The sequence below is a fragment of the Hakea prostrata genome, chromosome 1 (assembly GCF_041222555.1).
Source record: "Hakea prostrata isolate BN-2017 chromosome 1, UWA_Hpros_2, whole genome shotgun sequence".
NCBI classification, from domain to species: Eukaryota; Viridiplantae; Streptophyta; class Magnoliopsida; order Proteales; family Proteaceae; genus Hakea; species Hakea prostrata.
Genome location: NC_142600.1, coordinates 1666507 through 1684776, shown reverse-complemented (window position 1 = coordinate 1684776; position 18270 = coordinate 1666507). Strand labels below are relative to the sequence as shown.

At 36.4% G+C, this 18270-nt stretch overlaps 2 protein-coding genes across 2 annotated transcripts; one reads left to right on the top strand and one right to left on the bottom strand.

Moving 5' to 3' along the window:
- Window positions 1-178: 178 nt before the first annotated feature.
- On the bottom strand, window positions 179-1065 carry DSI-1VOC (dessication-induced 1VOC superfamily protein). Its single transcript, XM_089154016.1, has 2 exons — window positions 771-1065; window positions 179-647 (listed from the first exon to the last, which is right to left on the bottom strand). Exons 1-2 carry the CDS (start codon window positions 902-904, stop codon window positions 341-343), a joined length of 441 nt encoding a protein of 146 aa, XP_089010142.1. The 5' UTR covers window positions 905-1065; the 3' UTR covers window positions 179-340.
- A 2084-nt stretch (window positions 1066-3149) lies between these two features.
- Window positions 3150-14682, top strand: LOC149026538 (uncharacterized). Its single transcript, XM_089154009.1, has 7 exons — window positions 3150-3465; window positions 6868-7439; window positions 8051-8193; window positions 10296-10391; window positions 11311-11567; window positions 13199-13416; window positions 14030-14682. Exons 2-7 carry the CDS (start codon window positions 7086-7088, stop codon window positions 14393-14395), a joined length of 1434 nt encoding a protein of 477 aa, XP_089010135.1. The 5' UTR covers window positions 3150-3465; window positions 6868-7085; the 3' UTR covers window positions 14396-14682.
- The last annotated feature ends 3588 nt before the right edge of the window (window positions 14683-18270 follow it).

The following is an 18270-nucleotide window of genomic DNA, read 5'->3' as shown; positions in this document are numbered from 1 at the left end:
TTATGCTTGGATTGATTGTGTCGCACATCTTCTATCTTATCACTTTGTAAGAAGTTTGTGTACAGCAGTAACGGGGAAACACACTTAGTGAAACAAAATCAGCAAAGGTCTCCATCGAGCGATTCAATTTAGTGAATGGTGTTTTAGTATTGATTACGTAACAGTAACCTATACGAATAGGATGATGGACTCAAACCGGAAACCATTATTAATACATCATTTTTACTTTATTTGAAGGTGAGATACTAAATACCATATAACAAGGAATGAAGGATCCATTCACCATTACAAAGTTGATTAATGTATTAGCATCATCACCCAAAAGTGCAGCAGCAGGTGTTTAAGAAGAAGAAGAAGAAGGTTCTTTAACATGGCTACCAAGTCGAACCACAATTCCGTCGATATCCCTGACATATCCAACCTTCTGTCCCCACTGCTTCTCCTGAGGTGGACTCACCGGCACCGCCCCATGCTCGACGGCCTTGTTGTAAGCCTCGTCGACGTTTGAGAAAGCGAAGCACACTTCCACTGGGTTCCTCTGACGCCCACTTCCAGGTATCTGTACTTCACCACTTCTTCCATCCGTCTCGTGTTGATGTGCCGGCGTGAAGGCTATCGTCGTTTGCCCACTCTCCAGCTCTCCCCATCTGTGTATCTCATAGTCAGTAGCCCAGCCACAAGAAGAAAGAAGAAAGAAGAAACAACATAACTAATTAACCCAGATTCAGATTTGGCAAGTGAATCTATATATTAATTGAACAAAAAACCACCTGTGAGATTCGTCAAGCCGTCGAACTGAGTAGCCAAATGCCTTTGCGTAGAACTCCACCGATTTGGCTACGTCTTTCACGTAAACCACCGTGTAAGCGAAAACTGGAGAGCCAGCCACACTCTTGGATGCCATGATCGATAGATACACATACACCGGTGTCTGCTGCCTTGCTACCTGCTTCACAATGTTCCAGCTCTGCTCCGACCTGTGATATGCGTTATTGTTTTGGTGTTACAGTAGTAATGAGAGAAACACCAATCACCAAAATCGATCTACTGCCCTTCTGAACTTCTGATCCCCCATTTTATTATCACTCATATTCGTAGGAGTCGAAGTATATATCCAGAAGCGGAACAGGTGGGAGAGAGATCGTAGATATGACAAATTAGTTTCCATGCATGGCTGTGGCTAAGCCATTTGTCATTTACTACATCTTTTTCTAATGGACGTGGCAGTAATCAGCTCTGATACGTTTAGCCTGATCTCACCGTTAGATTGAATTATTTATTCTAACTCTGGAGGTCCGAGTAACTTACGACCTGATGAAAGCATGGATTCAAAGTCTTGATCTACTTGCCGATCGAAAATCCAACATTAAATTATATTCATCTATATTTTTTTATGAATTCCTCGCAAGGTAGTTCGATTGGGTTGACAATTTTTTATTAACTAAGTGATCTTTGCTAATGGCATGTGTAATATCTCCATCTCTTATATATAAAAAATACAATCGCAATAAGGATGGGTAAGAAGACTGCGGAAATACGGTAATCTATGCATGTTAGTTTTCCTTGTTCGATAAACACTTCTAATCATTTTCAATTAATCAATAAAATGCATCTCATTAAGTTAATCATTTTACGTGGATCATTCTTGCCTTCTAATCAGTTCTATTTGAGGTCATGTTAGATACAAACTCTAAACTATGCATATATTTTCTCACCACTTCTATTTAAGTTATTTTAGGATTGTTTCTATTTCTTCTAGTTCCTTCAATTTGCATTATATCACTTCTCCATACATGGACAATAGGTCTTTGTTGAATGTGATTGTTTCACCTCAAACGAATTTTTTGAAGCTTATCAATTATATAGGAGCAACTCTTGGACTAATTCTAATGTGATTATTCTTTATCTTATCATTTTTACTTTTGCCACTCATCTATTTTGACATTTCTATTTCTAGTATACTAAGTTTATTAATATGATTCTTTTTAACAGCCTAACACTTTGCACCGTGTATCATAGCTGATCGAACGATAGTTCTACAGAATTTTCTTCTACGATTTATTATGATACATCGATTGCAAAAGACCAAGACACATCACTCTATTTCATCATTCTTATTTTAATTCTCAAATACCACTAAATTGCCAAAATAAGAATGTTTGGGAAAATTGTTCTCAACTTGATTGCTCAACGACACTTGCCCATTTTAAGGTAGATGTACGATACCAAGCAATATTTGTTATGAATTTTTTTTGTTGAGACTTTCCAATAGTGATGTTGAAGTCTCAAAAACCAAAAACGTCTCACTACTCACTTAGTACTACGGACAGGGTCAATCATATATTCAGAAACTAATTGTTCTCACCTTAGGCCGGTATCTTTCATGTCATGGATTCATTACAGACTGTCGAATCTTAATCATATTTTAGTTTCGGAAAATCATAGAATTTTGTTGTGGGTTTCTTCTCACCTTGTTCCTTCTTTCCACTTGATTTTTTTTTTTTTTTTTTTTTTTTTTTTTTAACTTTATTTTTTTTTTTTTTTTTTTTTTTTTTTTTAAAAATAACCCAACCATTTTTTTTTTTTTAACAAAAAAAAATTTTTTTTATTTTTTTTTTTTAAAAAGGGAAAAAAGGGGAGGGGAATTGATACCAAAAAGAGCCTTAATTGCTCAACGATAAATTATTTTCGGATGAAATGTTATTCGTTTCAGTTCAGATCCCAAGAGTTCGGATGGAGCTAAAAGTAAAATAAAAAATAAATAAAAAAAAATTAATTGTTTCAAGTTGGTCGTTGACCACAAAACTAACTATCGATGCTCTTCTTTAGTTCTTTCCAGAGAAAAGAGAATCTAGCACCCAAAAAGTGGCATCTACTTTACGGATTCCAAGACACGGAGGCAAGTGGCTGAGTCGACTCGCTGTCAGTGGGACCCACAGTAGACTGGCCCGCCAGCTGGCGCTCGACTCACCGTCCGTCAGTCAATTCGAGCCATTCCAGACTCATCCTGTTGTTCACCTCAGTCTTGTCCCACGTCTCCCAATCGATTGGAATGACGCTTGGAGAACCTCTCAGCGAGACACGTGTCAAAAGTTGGTGAATTGGGAGTGGGCAAGAATATAATTCTCATCATCGATCACATGAAAATGTTAATAGTTATGATGAAGTTCATAGTGACTTTTCCCATCTGTGTGTCTAATTTAATGATCTCAGAAAGGGGAAAAAAATAAAAAAAAGAAGAGAAACCCTTCTCGATCCGTTCGATTTTAACTTTGAATTTGTTTCGGACACCTTAACCCAATACAAAATATCGATCAAAGTCTACCAAGCCCTAGCTTTTGAGTCTCGTGTCCCCAAGCTTTCGCCATCCATATCTGTGTTGGTTGCTGTTGTTGTTGCCTAAAAAGAATCGGAATATTCATCAGATTTTGCAACACTTTGGCCGGTTTCCATTCTCGAGGCGCGGTAAGAATCTTCCTCTCCTCTTTCCTCCACCATGGGGGGATCTCCGGTCTTATGAGAAAATCTGAAACGTACTGACCCCTCCGATTTCTAATGAAGTTGACAGTTGAATTCGTCTTCACATTGGGGCTTTTTCTTCTTTTGATTTTTCCTAAATTGATTTCTTCCACTGCTGCTAAACCAGTAGCATTTTGATGAATTTGAGTGTTTGATTTGATAAGTAGTCGTCATTACCTGAAGCTCAGCGTCTGGTTTATCTTAACTGGTTAGTGAATGGATTTAGATTAGAACTAATTTTTGAAGGTGACCGCAAATTATTAGTATCTCAATTTTTGTAAGGTTTGAGAATGGCTGTTAATTGTTACCTGTAGCTTACTCAATTCTCATTGCATTAAATTTAATTCGTCGTGATGCATTTATTATTAGGTGCTACTCTTTCCTTATTTTTTTTTTTTTCGTTTTTTTTTTTTTTGGGGGGGGGGGGGGGACTGAGGTATCCAGGCCAAAATTTGTATTTATGCTGAATAAAATGGAAATATCTGCTACTATTATGGTTTTTAAGTTCGCGTTTTCCGAATTTATAAGACGCGCGGAGGGTAGGGGTGGCAACAATGAGGAAGACGATAAAAGGGTATGCTAGAAGCATTGTTATTGACTACATTCTAGCTAAACATCTGTTCATCTATTTCACAACTCATTTCATAACCCATATCCGTTCCGTTTGGAGTCTCTACGGTGAACTTGTTCCTTGTGTACTGCTATATCTTCCATTAACTCCCAAGCCTTGCAACTCTGCACCCCACTTTGGCCCAGTTCACTTTTGGGCTCGTTGGCATCCTTCGATCAATTCTACTTTTCTGATATTCGCATAGTTGTGTTGGATGATTGAATAATATCAACTGACTTTCTATCGAGTGATGACCTTTTAGTACGACTACTACTACTATGTTTTCTAAAAGATATTTGGTTTCTTATATCTTTCCTGGACTCATTAATGAACTAAAGCATCCCCAACTTATGTAGTATATTATTTAGCTTGTTTTTGTCCTTATTACAAAATTTTCTCGTTCCATAAATAGCTTCAGCTGTTTGTTCTAGGCATAATTCCGTACTGATTCTCCAACTCAATGGTTTCCCACTTCATTAAATTCTCAATTACACTGGTAGTTTAGATTTTCTGCCCTTTACTTAATACTGGGAGGATTTTGTTGTCCATTGGCACGGATGCATATTGTCCAATTGATTTTTAGCTGTTGCAGATTTTTATGAATTGGAAAATTCATTCAACAAATATAAATACTTTTCTGTTCAATTACCCAATGATCATACCATTTGAATCCTACTTTTGGTTCAACCTTGCATGGCAAATGATTGCTGGGAGATGTACTGCTGTCTTACTGATGTAATCCCCAAATTGAGGGCCAGTCTTTAGGATCCTTTGGTTGAATTCAGCAGTAAATTAGGGCTTTAAACCCCCTGCAGTTAGGTCTTATTAGGGTAAGCCAGAGGTGGACAGTAGCTGAGTAGGGCCAATTACACCTTGCGGCTAAAGGACTTTTACCTATAAACATAGTTGTCAAGGTGACAAGGTGAGGTTGAGGTAATAGAGGGCAACAAAAATCAATGGGACACCAAACAAGGCAACACCAAGATGCTTTGACCCAAGGAAGGGCCATGACGCTTAAGCAACACTTAGGTGACGTCTTGACAACTAGGCTTCTAAACCCCACAGCTAGTGTTTCTAGAGATATAAGGGGATTTAGGGTTGATGGAGAAGAGGTAGGTTCGCTAGTAGGTTTGAGGTTAGGGTTTTGGTTCAATTGAACCTGAATTTTTCTGTTTTAATGGTCAGATTCAACTCCAGAATTCTGGGGTTTAACTAATTAAAGTTTCCACAATTTTCGGGTTTCAGAGGAGTGGATAGGTTTGGTTTTGGGTCGAAGGTAGAGTAGGGGGAGGGGAAGATGATCCTGAAGTAGAACAGGGTTAGGGTAGAGGGGTTTGAATGGTAGGGTTGATAATAAGATTAGGGTTTCTATGGTTTAAGAGGAAATAGGAGATTATGGTTTACTAGGGTTTAGGGTGAGGGTATGGGCTGAGATGGGGGACCGAGTGTGAGTAAGGTGAACGGGAAGGTAGTCCTTAGAGGGTAATCAAATTGGGGTTGGGAGAGTTAGAAGATACAAGAAAACTAGGGTTCGGGAGGCTTGAGAAAATTCTGCGTTTAGGAAGTCTGGAAATTACTAGCTGCCGCAAGGAGAAGAAGAAGAAGAGGGAAGGGTGCCACAGGAGTTGGGGGAAGGTGAAGAGGCTTGTGAAAGGGAAGGGGGCTGGGTTTTGAAGAAATTACGGTTTGGGGCTGGGGGAAAAGGAAGAAAGGAGAGGGTAGGGCTGGGGGGTAGGGTTTGTACTTACTTGCTGTAGGTGATGATGGGGGCTTGAGATTTGAATTCTGCCGAATTTTATAAGCACACACGCAGAGTAAGAGGCTTTCTCTCCTAGGGAAAACCTATGACTCGTCTCTGCAATATCCTTCATTCACAATTTTTATTACATCAACTTGGCTTGTTTACATATGGATGGGTCTATATATAGCCTTTACATGAAGGATTTCCTAATAGGACTCAACAAACAAGGAGTTCTATTTGGAATAGAACTCATACTACCACTATGGCTCAACTAGGAAACTAATTAATGAAAAAATTCTGTTGTAAGGAATCCATAGAACTCCTAAATAAATAAGAAGTGTAGAATAAAAAGAAACTTCCCTAACTAAAGAAAGAATCCAATTTGAAATAAAATTCCAACTTGACTCTCCTACTTGGACTAAGGACTCACACTCCAACAAGGACTCTATCCTAACTCATCATAGGATGATCCAATTCCAAAACAGAGGTAGGGTTGGAATCCTACTAGCCTACTGGATTCAATCAAACCCTAATTTGACTCAACAAAAACAATAAAATTATCAAATTGCCCCTAAGCTTGCACAGACTCCTACAAGGCCCTAGGGTGTTGGCCTATCACCCTTGGCCCTGTTTCGGCTAATGGAAGGGTTGGTCCTCCTGGTTACATCATTTACTACCTTGGACTAGACATCTTATGTTTTACTAGTGCAATTTCAAAGTAATCCATATGCTTGGCTAACTGGGCTTCCAATTAATAGATCCTCTGTTGGGGATCTCTTAACGTAAAATGTTAAACAATAACCTCATCAAAATTGCTCCTGCCCTTATATTTTTGTGATCTTCCATTGAACTGATTCTTGATGTTTCGGGCTTCACTTATTGATTAGCAGCTGAAAAATTGTGTGGCACATGTTTATAGGATTGATAAATGAACTATTTTTTTATTGTTACTAGTCATTTTTCTGGAAATATCTTGACATCATGTATGCTTTTGCAGGTTGTTGTTCATCATGTTTACATGGTTCTACAGCTCCCGTTCTTATATTTGTTCCCCGTCCTCCTGCAATTTGGATTTACGTAGCAAGACATAAATATCCAAATATTCATAATCGCCGACTGAATCTGATACTGACCTCCTTTGGTTATTGGTTTTTTCTGGAGTTTAAAGACCTATGTGATCCTCCATTTTATATTTATGTTCATTGATTTGTCTTGATGGGAGACTCATTGCATTTTTCTCCTCAAAGTCAGAATGTGGAAGTTCCAAGTGTTTCTGTCAGTAAAAAGGCATTGGAAAGATGTTTAGTTTCTTCTGCTCCAGAGGTTTTCTTTCAGAAGAGGTTCAAACATATAAATACTGTAGACCGTGTTAAACTTGGAAGTGATACTGCTGGTCATATAGCATTCTTTCTTGTGAAAGTTACGGTCCTAGAGGTTTTGCGAAGGTTCTCCAGGGAAAAGTGTCCATTTGCATGGCATGGTCTTCAGGGACTCCAGCTTCTTTGCTACCCACCGTTTAAGTGGATCCAGAGATGGCCTCTTCTCAGGGGTCTTGTAAAAGGCATGCAGGTTGGTTCTTATCTTTCTACATGTATTACTTAATGGAACATAAATTATGCAGTCATATCTATGTGTTCATATTGTTTCATGTCAATATGCATATTGTGAGACATCCATGTGCTGGATTTATCTAATGGATGTTATTTTAACAACTATTTGTGACGCATAAGGCTACTACATACCTTAACTAGAAAGAGCTAGATTTGTTTATGTTTGTGATCTCTACCATCATACTTAACAAAATGAAACAGTCTCTTATGAATTTTTGGATGTAACAAAACATTCTATACTTCGATTACAAGAAATTGAAACCATGTCGTTTGCTTCTCTCTGCATGATCTGTCCCAAAATTCAAATTAATTTAATCTCTTGGTAAGAGGTTTTTAGGCATGCAAGTGCATGTGTACAGTGTATTGGCCTCCTGTCATAGTGTCATAGATAAGGTCAAAATCTGTAAAAACTAATTTTATTTGTTTCTGAAGTTGTGCATGTAGATGCTTGATTCTTCATTTGTATGATTTAGTAAAATTTCTCAACTGGGATAAAATTCATCTCTTTTTCCTTTCTTTGCGTCATATGTTTTGTTGGACCTCAATCCTAAAGAACTTATTTGCCCCCAGGCACTGTCAAGACCATTTCTATTCCTCTCAATGGCAACAGCTTTGTCTAATCGATTGGAGGACAATAGAGACACAACAGATCATGTAGATGGTTCACAAGTATGCACAGAACCACATTCAGAACAGTCTATTGTAGGTACAAGGTATGGAAATGAAGGTCTTAAGGTTCATAACTTGGTTTTATTCAACTTCAGAATTTTTTTTATAGAAGGAAGACTTCTTTTAGGGACAAAATTTTGCCTGAGCGAATCTGGTTGAGTCACCTCGATGTGAATTCTTTTGTTGACAAATATTTTTAAAATTTTAGATGCTTTATGGAGGGAATCTTTGCAAGGGGGTGAGACTTGGCGCAACACTTAAGTTTTGCTCTTGCAACATTGCGGTTGTAGGTTCAGAACTTGGAAACAACATTTCTTGTGAAGCAGAAGATAAGGCTGCGTACATTTGTGCCTTCCAGACCCTGCAGTAGCAGGAGCTTTGTACTTCGTGCCTATAATTAAAGCTTTTTTCTTTTATTTATATCAAATGATACTTAATCACATAAAATAGATTTGTCATTTTAATGCAGACTGGACTTAAGTTTTAGCTTAAAGTTGGTTCAGCTTCTAATACAGTTTTAGCTTGGGCTTTAGTTAGGAGTTATTGTTGTGTGGAGTTAAAATATGAAACTCAAAAGTAGCAGGAGCTATATTTTTTGTCCCCCCCCCCTTTAATTGGTAGGTCCTATGTTGGTAATAGTTGAATAAAGATTTCTCTCATTCTAAATTGTTCTCTTTGGGTTGAGTTAGGAAACCTCATTTGTCAATTTATGAGCCTTGGTAGTTGAATCAATCTATGAGAGTTTATTTTGTGTCTAGAAATAAGAAAGGTAACCAACTGGATCCCCATGTATTTGATAATGGAATGGATTGGAATTTTGTTATGCATTGGAAAGTGGTTCTCTTTTCTTTCCTTTGATCTTTCTTTGTACTTCTTTTCTTCTTATTCTCCCTATAATACTCCCGTTCTCTTCTAATAGCTACCCTATTTTTCTCTCTCTTTTCTGTGCTGTATGCTCTGAAAAAACTGTTGTTCTGTTGCTGTTTCTCTATAACAGCAGATCCATCTCTGTCTGTTCTTCACCCCACCTTCTCTGTTACCCACAATTCAAAATAAAGGTGGAGAAAATAAAATTAAGAAGGGAAAGGGAGAGATCAAGTGGGAGAAAGGAGAATGGGGTTGGTTGGTTATCTCAGCCTGGGACTCCCCACTCCGTTTTCTCATCTCAGATGGTATGTATGGTAACATAATTCTTCTTCATTAAAATTCGTTGGGAGATCCATTGGGTCCATTAGATTATAGGGTCAAGTGTGATGCCAAAATTGAAACTAATAAAATCAGAAAGTCTTTAAAACTTTTGTAACCAGCTTTACATGATCTTGACTGAGAACTAAAAAGGAAACAAATCTACTTCTAGAAGCCATATCAAGATTGGCTTGCTAAGGCAGGATATCAACTTCCTGTCTAGTCAACAAGACATCCATGATCTGGTGCTGGAAGGACCAGAAAAACTCCTATCCAATAAAGGCTGGCCTAGCTTAGCTCATTGGCGCCTTTGGTTTGTCCATTATATTTGGTATGGGCCAGACCTTAGACATAAATATGGCTGTATTGAAGTCCAGGGAATTGATCTACATCACCTGTAGAAACTAGAAACCTTATAGATAATTGATTGTGTGTTTGAGCATGAGTCTTAAGGCAGCTAAGTGTTGGACAACTTCAAGGGAATACAATCCTGAGAGGTGGTAAGTTCTACATCCTCCATTAAGTTGGTTTTGCTTTCAGGCTCATGATAAGATGTACAACCTTTAAAATGATAAAAGTGTCTGACTCAATTTTGTATATGTAAGCTCCAGATGCTGGGAAGTTAGTTTTAATTTTTTTTTCTTCTCTATAATGTCCTGTACTTCTTGTAAGACATGTATTGCTTATACCCTTTGTTTTTCATAGCAATGAAAATACTTTTCTTTCTAATGAAAACCAAACTAAATTGATTCTTTGAGCAAGCTTGAGCACTTTCTAAGCTCTATAAATTCCCAACAATTCTAGGTGGCAGTGGATTCAAAAAAATGTGATAAACAATGAATTTAGGGCCATGGCTTTTATTTGGTTCTTTTACTTTGGGCACCATCTTGAATCTATGTTAAATGCACATCAAAGCTTGCCTACAGACTTGCATTGTTGACTAATGTTCATGTACTTTCAGGAATTGCAATCTAGTGCCTCAAAGTTTGCCATCTGAAAATTGGTTGCTTCAGCTCCGCAAAGAGCTAGAACAGCAGGGAATTTCTATACCAGCAAGGTGATTTACTTAGAAAGTTCCAATTGTCAAGGATTAGTGTAACTATATATACATGTATAGTTTGTTTCATATCATCGTCTCTTGAGTCATGGAATTTTCTCTCTCTATGAAAAGAGAATATCATCCCTGCTCCCCCCACCCCCACCCTCAAAAAAAAAAAGGGGGGGGGCACAAGAAGAAATGGGGCTTGATTCCCTTTGCTGTACTTCTGGGGAAAAGTTAATTACACCCTTAGCTCTGTGTCAAGGAATCTTAATAAAAATAGGTGACAGAAGAACATAGAAGTCAGATTGACTATTTTCGGTTGGTGTCCTCCTCCTCACAAAGTCAGCATTTGCAAAATGAGGGAATAAAAAGAAAAAAAAGAAGAAGCTAGAGCTGAGAGCCTGAGATTTAGCTTTCTCTTTCCATTCTTCTTCATCGTGATTGCCATCCTCTTTCCTTTTCTTCCTTGTTTTCCATGTACAAATGCTCACTGCCCTCCCCACTTTGCCGACTTAGAAATTGATTGTACTTGGTTTGGGTGCTTGGAAACTTGAACCAAACCAATTTTTCTGCTGAGATGTTTATTTTGGCAAGAGGTCTTGTTTCAAGATTGGAAGGAGTGGTAGTGATGAAAGGTCAACATTTTCCGAGCATTTTTAAAGTTGGATACTTCTGGTTCCAAATTGATTTCCAATGCAAATATCTATTTTTGTTGAAAATGACTCAGAGTATCCTGAATGACGTAACTTTCTCCAGTTAAATAGGTTTTCAGGTCCACTTTTACTCTGATGAAGCAGCATTGTGTTTCCCTTGTTGAAATATAATATTGGTTATGAACCCCACATGCCAGAGTGTGTTCTTTTCTTGTTTGGCATAATGCACTTCACAAGCCTCTTGAACTGCTGTTTGTGACAGTTTATCTTTCCCAATGCAGGATTGATGAAGATGAGCTCCGGAGATTCTATGTTGCTGCAAATGGTGACTTTCAGTGCTTACTCGCATTAGTCAAGAAGACTATTCGTTGGAGGGAAACGTACAATATTCTTTCAGAGCAGGAGCTTGAGAGGTGGTCACATTTGGTTTTCTGGCATGGAAACGATGTGAAGCTTCGACCTTGCCTTATTATCCGCCTTGGTCTTGCCTTTTCAACCTTAGCTTTACGTGATAGGCCTCACTTTGCTCAAGCAGTTGGTGTGCACTTGTTCCCTTGTCAAGATTTACTCTGATTATGTACTCATAGACTTTTGCAAGCTTTTGGTTTTATAAGTATACTGGATCCACAACTACCCTCCAGAAACCATCCTCTTCAGTATTGATGGTGCAAATACTTGTTACTAGACGTATGGATTTTTATATAGCTAACAGCACCTTTTCTAGAAGCTACAGGTTCAACTCCAGTATGGAACTTTCCAAAGCTTACTAATTCCTTTTATTGTTTACCACCAGTTTTTTTATATGGCACCAAATAAATGGGCTCATGTCGGATTAGCCTTGTGTGAAACTTGTATGAGACCAGAACATTTTTCTAACTAGAAGTTGATATATTCTATTTAAAATTATTTAGAACTTACTGATTGACTCAGCTTAGAATCTCTAGCATTTTTACTCATTTGGTTGCTTATGATATGATTTAGAAGTATGTTGAGAACCATTACTCGCAAGTGTTCACTGAAGTTCAAAAATGGTGATTGCCTCCTCTTAGTATTTATAGTCTATGACATTTATCAGTCCTCTTCATAGTTGTGGTTTTAAGCTGCTTTGGCCGTGTTAATTTCCCCTATGTGAAATATATTTTCTTCTTGAGTGCTGTTGGTTCAGACTGTAAAGTTTAATAAACCTATCAGTGCTTTGTAATGTCCTGGGGTTTATATAGGATCAATTCTCCCTGTAGTTGAATGATATATTGCATGTGGAAAATGGAGAATGTGATTTTGAAGACATTGGGTTTTCTTCCATACCGTTGTTAGCTGTAGCTAGTTCTGAGTTTCGTTGGAATTTGTTATTTGCCTGACCTACCATTTAGAGGCCATTTCAACATCATATTTTCTAAGTGAAATGCACCTGCAGCAGTCAGCTCCTTGATTTTTATTTTAGTTGGTTTAAATATTGGGCTTGTCCTGCTTCATTGGACAAGGGAAGGAGTAACAAGATGGTGTGAAGGTTTCTGCGGTGAATTAATCAGATAGATAAGATTTCTGTCACTTCAGGATTTTCACTAGAAGAAAAAAGAATGAGTTGGATACTCCAGTACTGCTGAAGAAACCTAGAATTGGTATTGGAAGACCTGGTTTTACCTTTTTACATTCCAGCAAGCCTGTCTGATGTAGTTACTCTGGTTTCTGTTTCTGGATCACATTGCCACTTTCCTATAAAGAAGGTTGATCTATTCTTTCACATTAATACTGCCTCCATTCAAATGGTAACTTCAAATGTGTATTATCCCTGGTTGTCTTCCATAAAATTCTCTAAAGCATCTTCTGATGAAGAGTTGTGATAAGTGGCATCCAGCTTCAGAAATTGCCATAAACATCCCTTTGATCTCTTGTTCACAAAAAATATTGTTGTCAACACTTTGGTTGCCACATCTTGCTGATTGCTGTGACTTTGAAATTGGACAGCAGCAGAATGAGCAGTCATACCTCTGAGACTGAGAATGACCTTGCAATTCCTGCAGTTATGCGTGCTGTCAGTTCACAGTTAACTGTTTCTTTTTTGGTTTTTAAGCTAATACCTTCATAACACTTGATTAATTTTTCCCTTATGTGTTCTTTTGCACTGAAGCATTTATTAATATATAGAGGAACATTTTATTGCTTTTGCAGTATCTCAAATGGAGCATGGAGTCTTGCATTTTGTCAACATGGATCCTCAAATTATGGTTCTGATAGATTGTGGAGGTTTACCTCCTTTCAAAGTTCCTGTGCACATGATCAGATCTTGTTCTGTGCTTTTGCGAGATAATTACCCTAACCGTCTAGGCTGCTTGGTTGTTATACGCCTTCGTCCAGTTACCAAAGTGATTGCACAAACGATTATTCAAGTAAGATACTCTCTTTTTCCTTTTTTTTTTTTTGGTATAGAGATACACACATCGGATGCTGGCAAATGGTATACTGCTAGTATGCCTATTCCTCTGCCTGATTATATATTGGTCCACACCATTTAGACTAGAAGATGTAGAAAGTTTTGGTATATATAATTGGAGCATACCTACGATTTTACAGGATCATTTTAGGAGATCACCTGAAGTGATGTTATTCCTGATTTGAATTTTTTATGAAAGGTTGAATGATGGAAATGGACTGTTATATATGAGCATGTCCTTGTACATTACTCACTGAAGAAGTTGGTTTTTGAATAATTCTAAATCCACGATGTTATGCTGTAAGGGAATAGAGGAAGAATTTCATAGTCCTATTAGATTTTGATTCTAACACCTTTGATTAAATGCATGGGTCGCATAGGCCAGGTTATAAATTTGACTGAAAAACATGAAATCATGCAGTGGACGTTGATGCAATATGCTTTTCCTTTGTAGGATCTAATTACATCCTAATGTTTGCTATAAATCCATACACTTTTGTTGCAAAATCTTTAATTTAGACTCTTGTTTCCCATTCTTAACAAGTTGTTGTACTGTTGGCGTACACTAGGTTCTGAAACCTGCGACTCGCAAAAGGTTGAGGATTGAAGGGGATGTGTACCAAAAGGTTCTTTCTGAGTACCTTGAGACTTTTCCGTCGTTTCTTGGCGGTAAATGCAAATGTGCCAAATGTTCAGCAGTTGGGATCAGTGGTTCTCCTGCGGATATTAAAAATGACAACATTGAATCATGTGGGAATCCCACTAGTGGTAACGACTCATTTTTGGTTGGTTATCCTTATGAGACTGAAATTCAATATCACGGTGACTGCCAGGAGGTTATAAGGACTGCTATAATTAGCATGCTCATGATATTCATTTTGATTGCTTTATTTGGAAGTATGTATGCTCCACAAATCATGTCTTGGTCTTCTTGAGACTGTTGCAGACCAGCAGAGTTGCTTTTATTTGTTTATTCATGTACCAATCTCTATTCAAATTTGTTTAGAACTTTGATTTCAGAATAATCTGTATTATGATTGTAATTTTCATGTATATGGACTAGGGAGGGTCACATTTTACTAAATAAGCATCCCTTTCTTATTGTTGGTTTGAATTTGACTTGTGCCATCAGATTGAGCTAGGTTAACCAGTGCAATATGTATGGATATTATGGCTGCAGGTGCTTAATTTAACTGGAGATATCAGCTAGGTTGGATATAAAATTGAAAAACAACTAGAAAGTGTGTCTCAGTGCATTCACTAGGTTCCCACTATGGCAAAGGGCAAATGGTCAGTAACTTGTGCGAGTTATTAGCTTCTTGCATTCATTCAGGTTATATTGTTACAAAACAAACACTGGAATGATTACATCAATGACCAAAATAAGCCAAGCCCTGGAATGGAATTTCTAGTCACTACTTTTGAGGAAGAACCACTTTATTTGCTTCATTCTTTCTATGAGTAGAGCCACAAATAAGTTGGCTTATCAACAAGAGGATTACATACATGCATGATCGCATTCCCATCTCTGACTGCAAAATCTCCTCGAAAGCTTCTTACCCAGCAGTGGGATCTTGTTCTCACTTTCTTTTCTCCAGGTATCAGGTATGGACATGGACATGTACTATTTATTATTATTTCCTTCTCTGGACATGCATTTCCAATTTGCTGAGGCCTTTCCCAACCAAAGGTCCAAAATCGTTGGAATATCGTTGGAAGGCAATCTGGACCATTTGTTGCTTGCGGATGCTCTACCCAGTAGTAGCTTCTATATTGTCCTTGATTTGATATTCATTAGCTGATCAATGTAGTCCAAATATGAGAGCCTTTTAGCAAAGAGGTCAAGTTTAACTCTTCCTGGTGATATAGGTGATAGTTCCCACTGGCCACTCCTAATATATATAAAATTGCCAGTCACACATAAATAAAACCAAGTATGCATCCTAACATAATCTAAATACTAAGTAAAGTATTTACAATTTTTTTTAATAAAATTTTAAAACAAGATTACGATTTATTCCACTTAAACATAAAATTATGAGTTCTGTTGTTGATTATGAAAGGACAATAGCTTTTTTGTATAGCTAGTCATGCTCCAGTGATTGATGTTTGATTCAGCCACTTACCAAACTTAGGTTCATAAATAAAATTCATGTATAAAGTTTTAAGAATATAAAAAAAAAAAAATAATAATAATAATAATAATAATAAAATTTAATATAAAAAGTTGAAAACTAACTTGGAGCTATTCATGTAGTTCATTGATTTATGTAATTGATTCCACCAAAAAATTCGTATAACAAGTGATGTGTAATTAATTGACATATATGGAACTTAGGCTCCGAATGTGAGCTATTAGCTAGTCACCTCAAATGTTCTTTTTTCTCTTTAGTAAATTTTTTGTCTAACATGCCACCCACTCTTACGGGATCTAAACATGTCATTTTGTTTGTTTTGAATATATGAAGACAAAAAGTATATATCTAAAATGAAAAGAAAAGGTAACCTCACTCTTTTTCTTTTTTGAGTTAATTGTTTTTTTTTTTTTTGGCCAGATTTTTTAGAGTTGATTAATACAATAATTTTGTCTCGCTTAGAATAAAATAAGCTTAAAAAGTGTGCAAGAATTATTAACTCTTTCATAATAATAAATCCTTTTTAAAACCTCCACTAAAAAAAATTTGATGGTAAATTAAAAGTAATCAAAAGAAGGTTACCTCTTCTAAATTCACCACTTAGTGATAAATAAATAACACCCTAACCTAAACCAGTGTATAATGTTTCAAATAATTTCAAACTTATTTTGAAGCAAAGTAGATTAATTGTTTCCCTTCACCAATGACAGAGAAGCATTTCTTTCATTGATGAGTGTGGGTATATATCATGAGTACTTGGAACATTATCCTTGTCTAATGGGGTAGGTAACCAAAAAACAGAAAGAGGTGAAGGAAAAAGTTGGATCAAAATGGTGTCTGTTTTCAATGTATAATGATATCACATGAACCTCGTTGAATCCTAAAAGATAAAAATCGATTTTTAAAGCTTTGGCATTATAAATATACACATGGATCATACTCACATCATCTGTATCTAGCACATACAGCATTTTTCGATAGTGATATCACATTATCCATACACCAATCCTAGCCGTACAACAACTGTACAAGGTAGGTAATCCAATTTGATTTCTGTCTTTAATGGGAATATATAATTTGAGACAAAGATTTCCAATAGAGTGGAATAAGATCAAGGATACCCCAACACACAGCTGAGAATCTTCTTCTTCTGATCCTAACTAAAATAAACAAGTAATACTAATGAAACACTAAGCTAGAAAGTTAGTCTGAGCAAAGGAAATTAAGAGAGAGGTGTGAAGCATGGCCTGCACTTCAAAGAATTTGTTCGATCGTGCTACATCTCGATGCGAGTCCCCAATGTTTATTTCATTTTCTTGTCCATTCTACTATAAATGCGTAAACCCTCGTCTTTTCATGAATTTTTAAAGAAGCCTTAATTATTTTCTGATATTTGTTTTATAACCTAATACTGTATAACATACATGTAACTTAACGGCTGTATAAATAAATTCTACCATTAAATTTATTGAATCAAATCTGAACAACTTATAATAGATGATTTAGATTCAATCTTACCAAATTTAATAATAGGATTTCTAACCGCGTTCAACCAAGCAATTTACACGGCCATTCAGCCACCACCTTCCCATGCTAAAAGATGAGCATCTAGTATTCTATGATTGATTTAGTCATTTACCGAACTTGGGCTCTAATCATGAACCTCCAAGTTAGCTTTTCTCCCTCTTCTCAATAAAAATTTTGCATCCATGTGTGAGATATCAGTAATGACAGTAAACATGAAACTTCACGGTTACGGAATCTAGAGAAGATATATTAGTTTATTTCTAAAAATATCAAGGCAAAAAAGAATCTAGAATGAAAAGAAAAGTTAACCTAAATTTATTTATTAATTTAATTAATGTAATACATTTTGTTTTGGGGAGAATAAGATAATGGTATATCTTACTTGCAATATATCTTGAAAAGCATATACGAATTATAATTCTTAATATTCACATAATGATAAATCTTTTTAGAATCTCGACTTGATAATAAATTGAAAGAAGGTTACAAATTCTAAATTCACTACTTTTAAACAAAAACACACTATTCTAAATCATTATATAATATTTCAAATAACAGAGAAGGAATTCTTTCATCCATGGGTATCAAGAGTTAGAATATCGTTCTTGTCTAATGGATAAGTAACAATAACTCAGTATGTGGGTAGTTTTATGGTGAAGGACTTGTGGTTGTCCTTTACCCTTCATGTATAGTTGTCCTTCAGAGAAAGCTTCTCTAACTAATATTAAATTTTTTTTAATCAAATTGGATATTTTTCTTTAATGTATTTTGATATCACACGTACATATATACCTACATCAATCCTAAAAGTTAAATTGATTTTAAAAGCTATGAAACGATGAACATAAAGATTATCATATTTATATCACTTGTACTTAACACATACAATTAGTGCAGCATTTTATTTTTTTATGTTTATAGTGATATCACATTATGTATGCACCAATCCAGATCGTAATCAAAGGATAGATAATCCATTTTATTGAGTCTTCAATGGGAATATAGAATTGGAGACAAAGACTTTCAATAAAGTGAAAGATGAAGGATACTCCAACAAAATGAGATTCTTGCCGAGTAAAATAATGAAGTATTAGCTAGAAATAAGGGTGAGCAAAGGAAAGAGATCTAGAGGGGTGTGAAGCATGGCC

Coding starts and splice junctions, on each gene's coding strand:
- DSI-1VOC (XM_089154016.1), bottom strand. CDS start 904: ATGGCATCCAAGAGTGTGGCTGGCTCTCCAGTTTTCGCTTACACGGTG. Junction 648..770: donor CGGCTTGACGAATCTCACAG/GTGGTTTTTTGT, acceptor TGAGATACACAG/ATGGGGAGAGCTGGAGAGTG.
- LOC149026538 (XM_089154009.1), top strand. CDS start 7,086: ATGGGAGACTCATTGCATTTTTCTCCTCAAAGTCAGAATGTGGAAGTT. Junction 11,568..13,198: donor TCACTTTGCTCAAGCAGTTG/GTGTGCACTTGT, acceptor TTGCTTTTGCAG/TATCTCAAATGGAGCATGGA. Junction 13,417..14,029: donor TTGCACAAACGATTATTCAA/GTAAGATACTCT, acceptor GGCGTACACTAG/GTTCTGAAACCTGCGACTCG.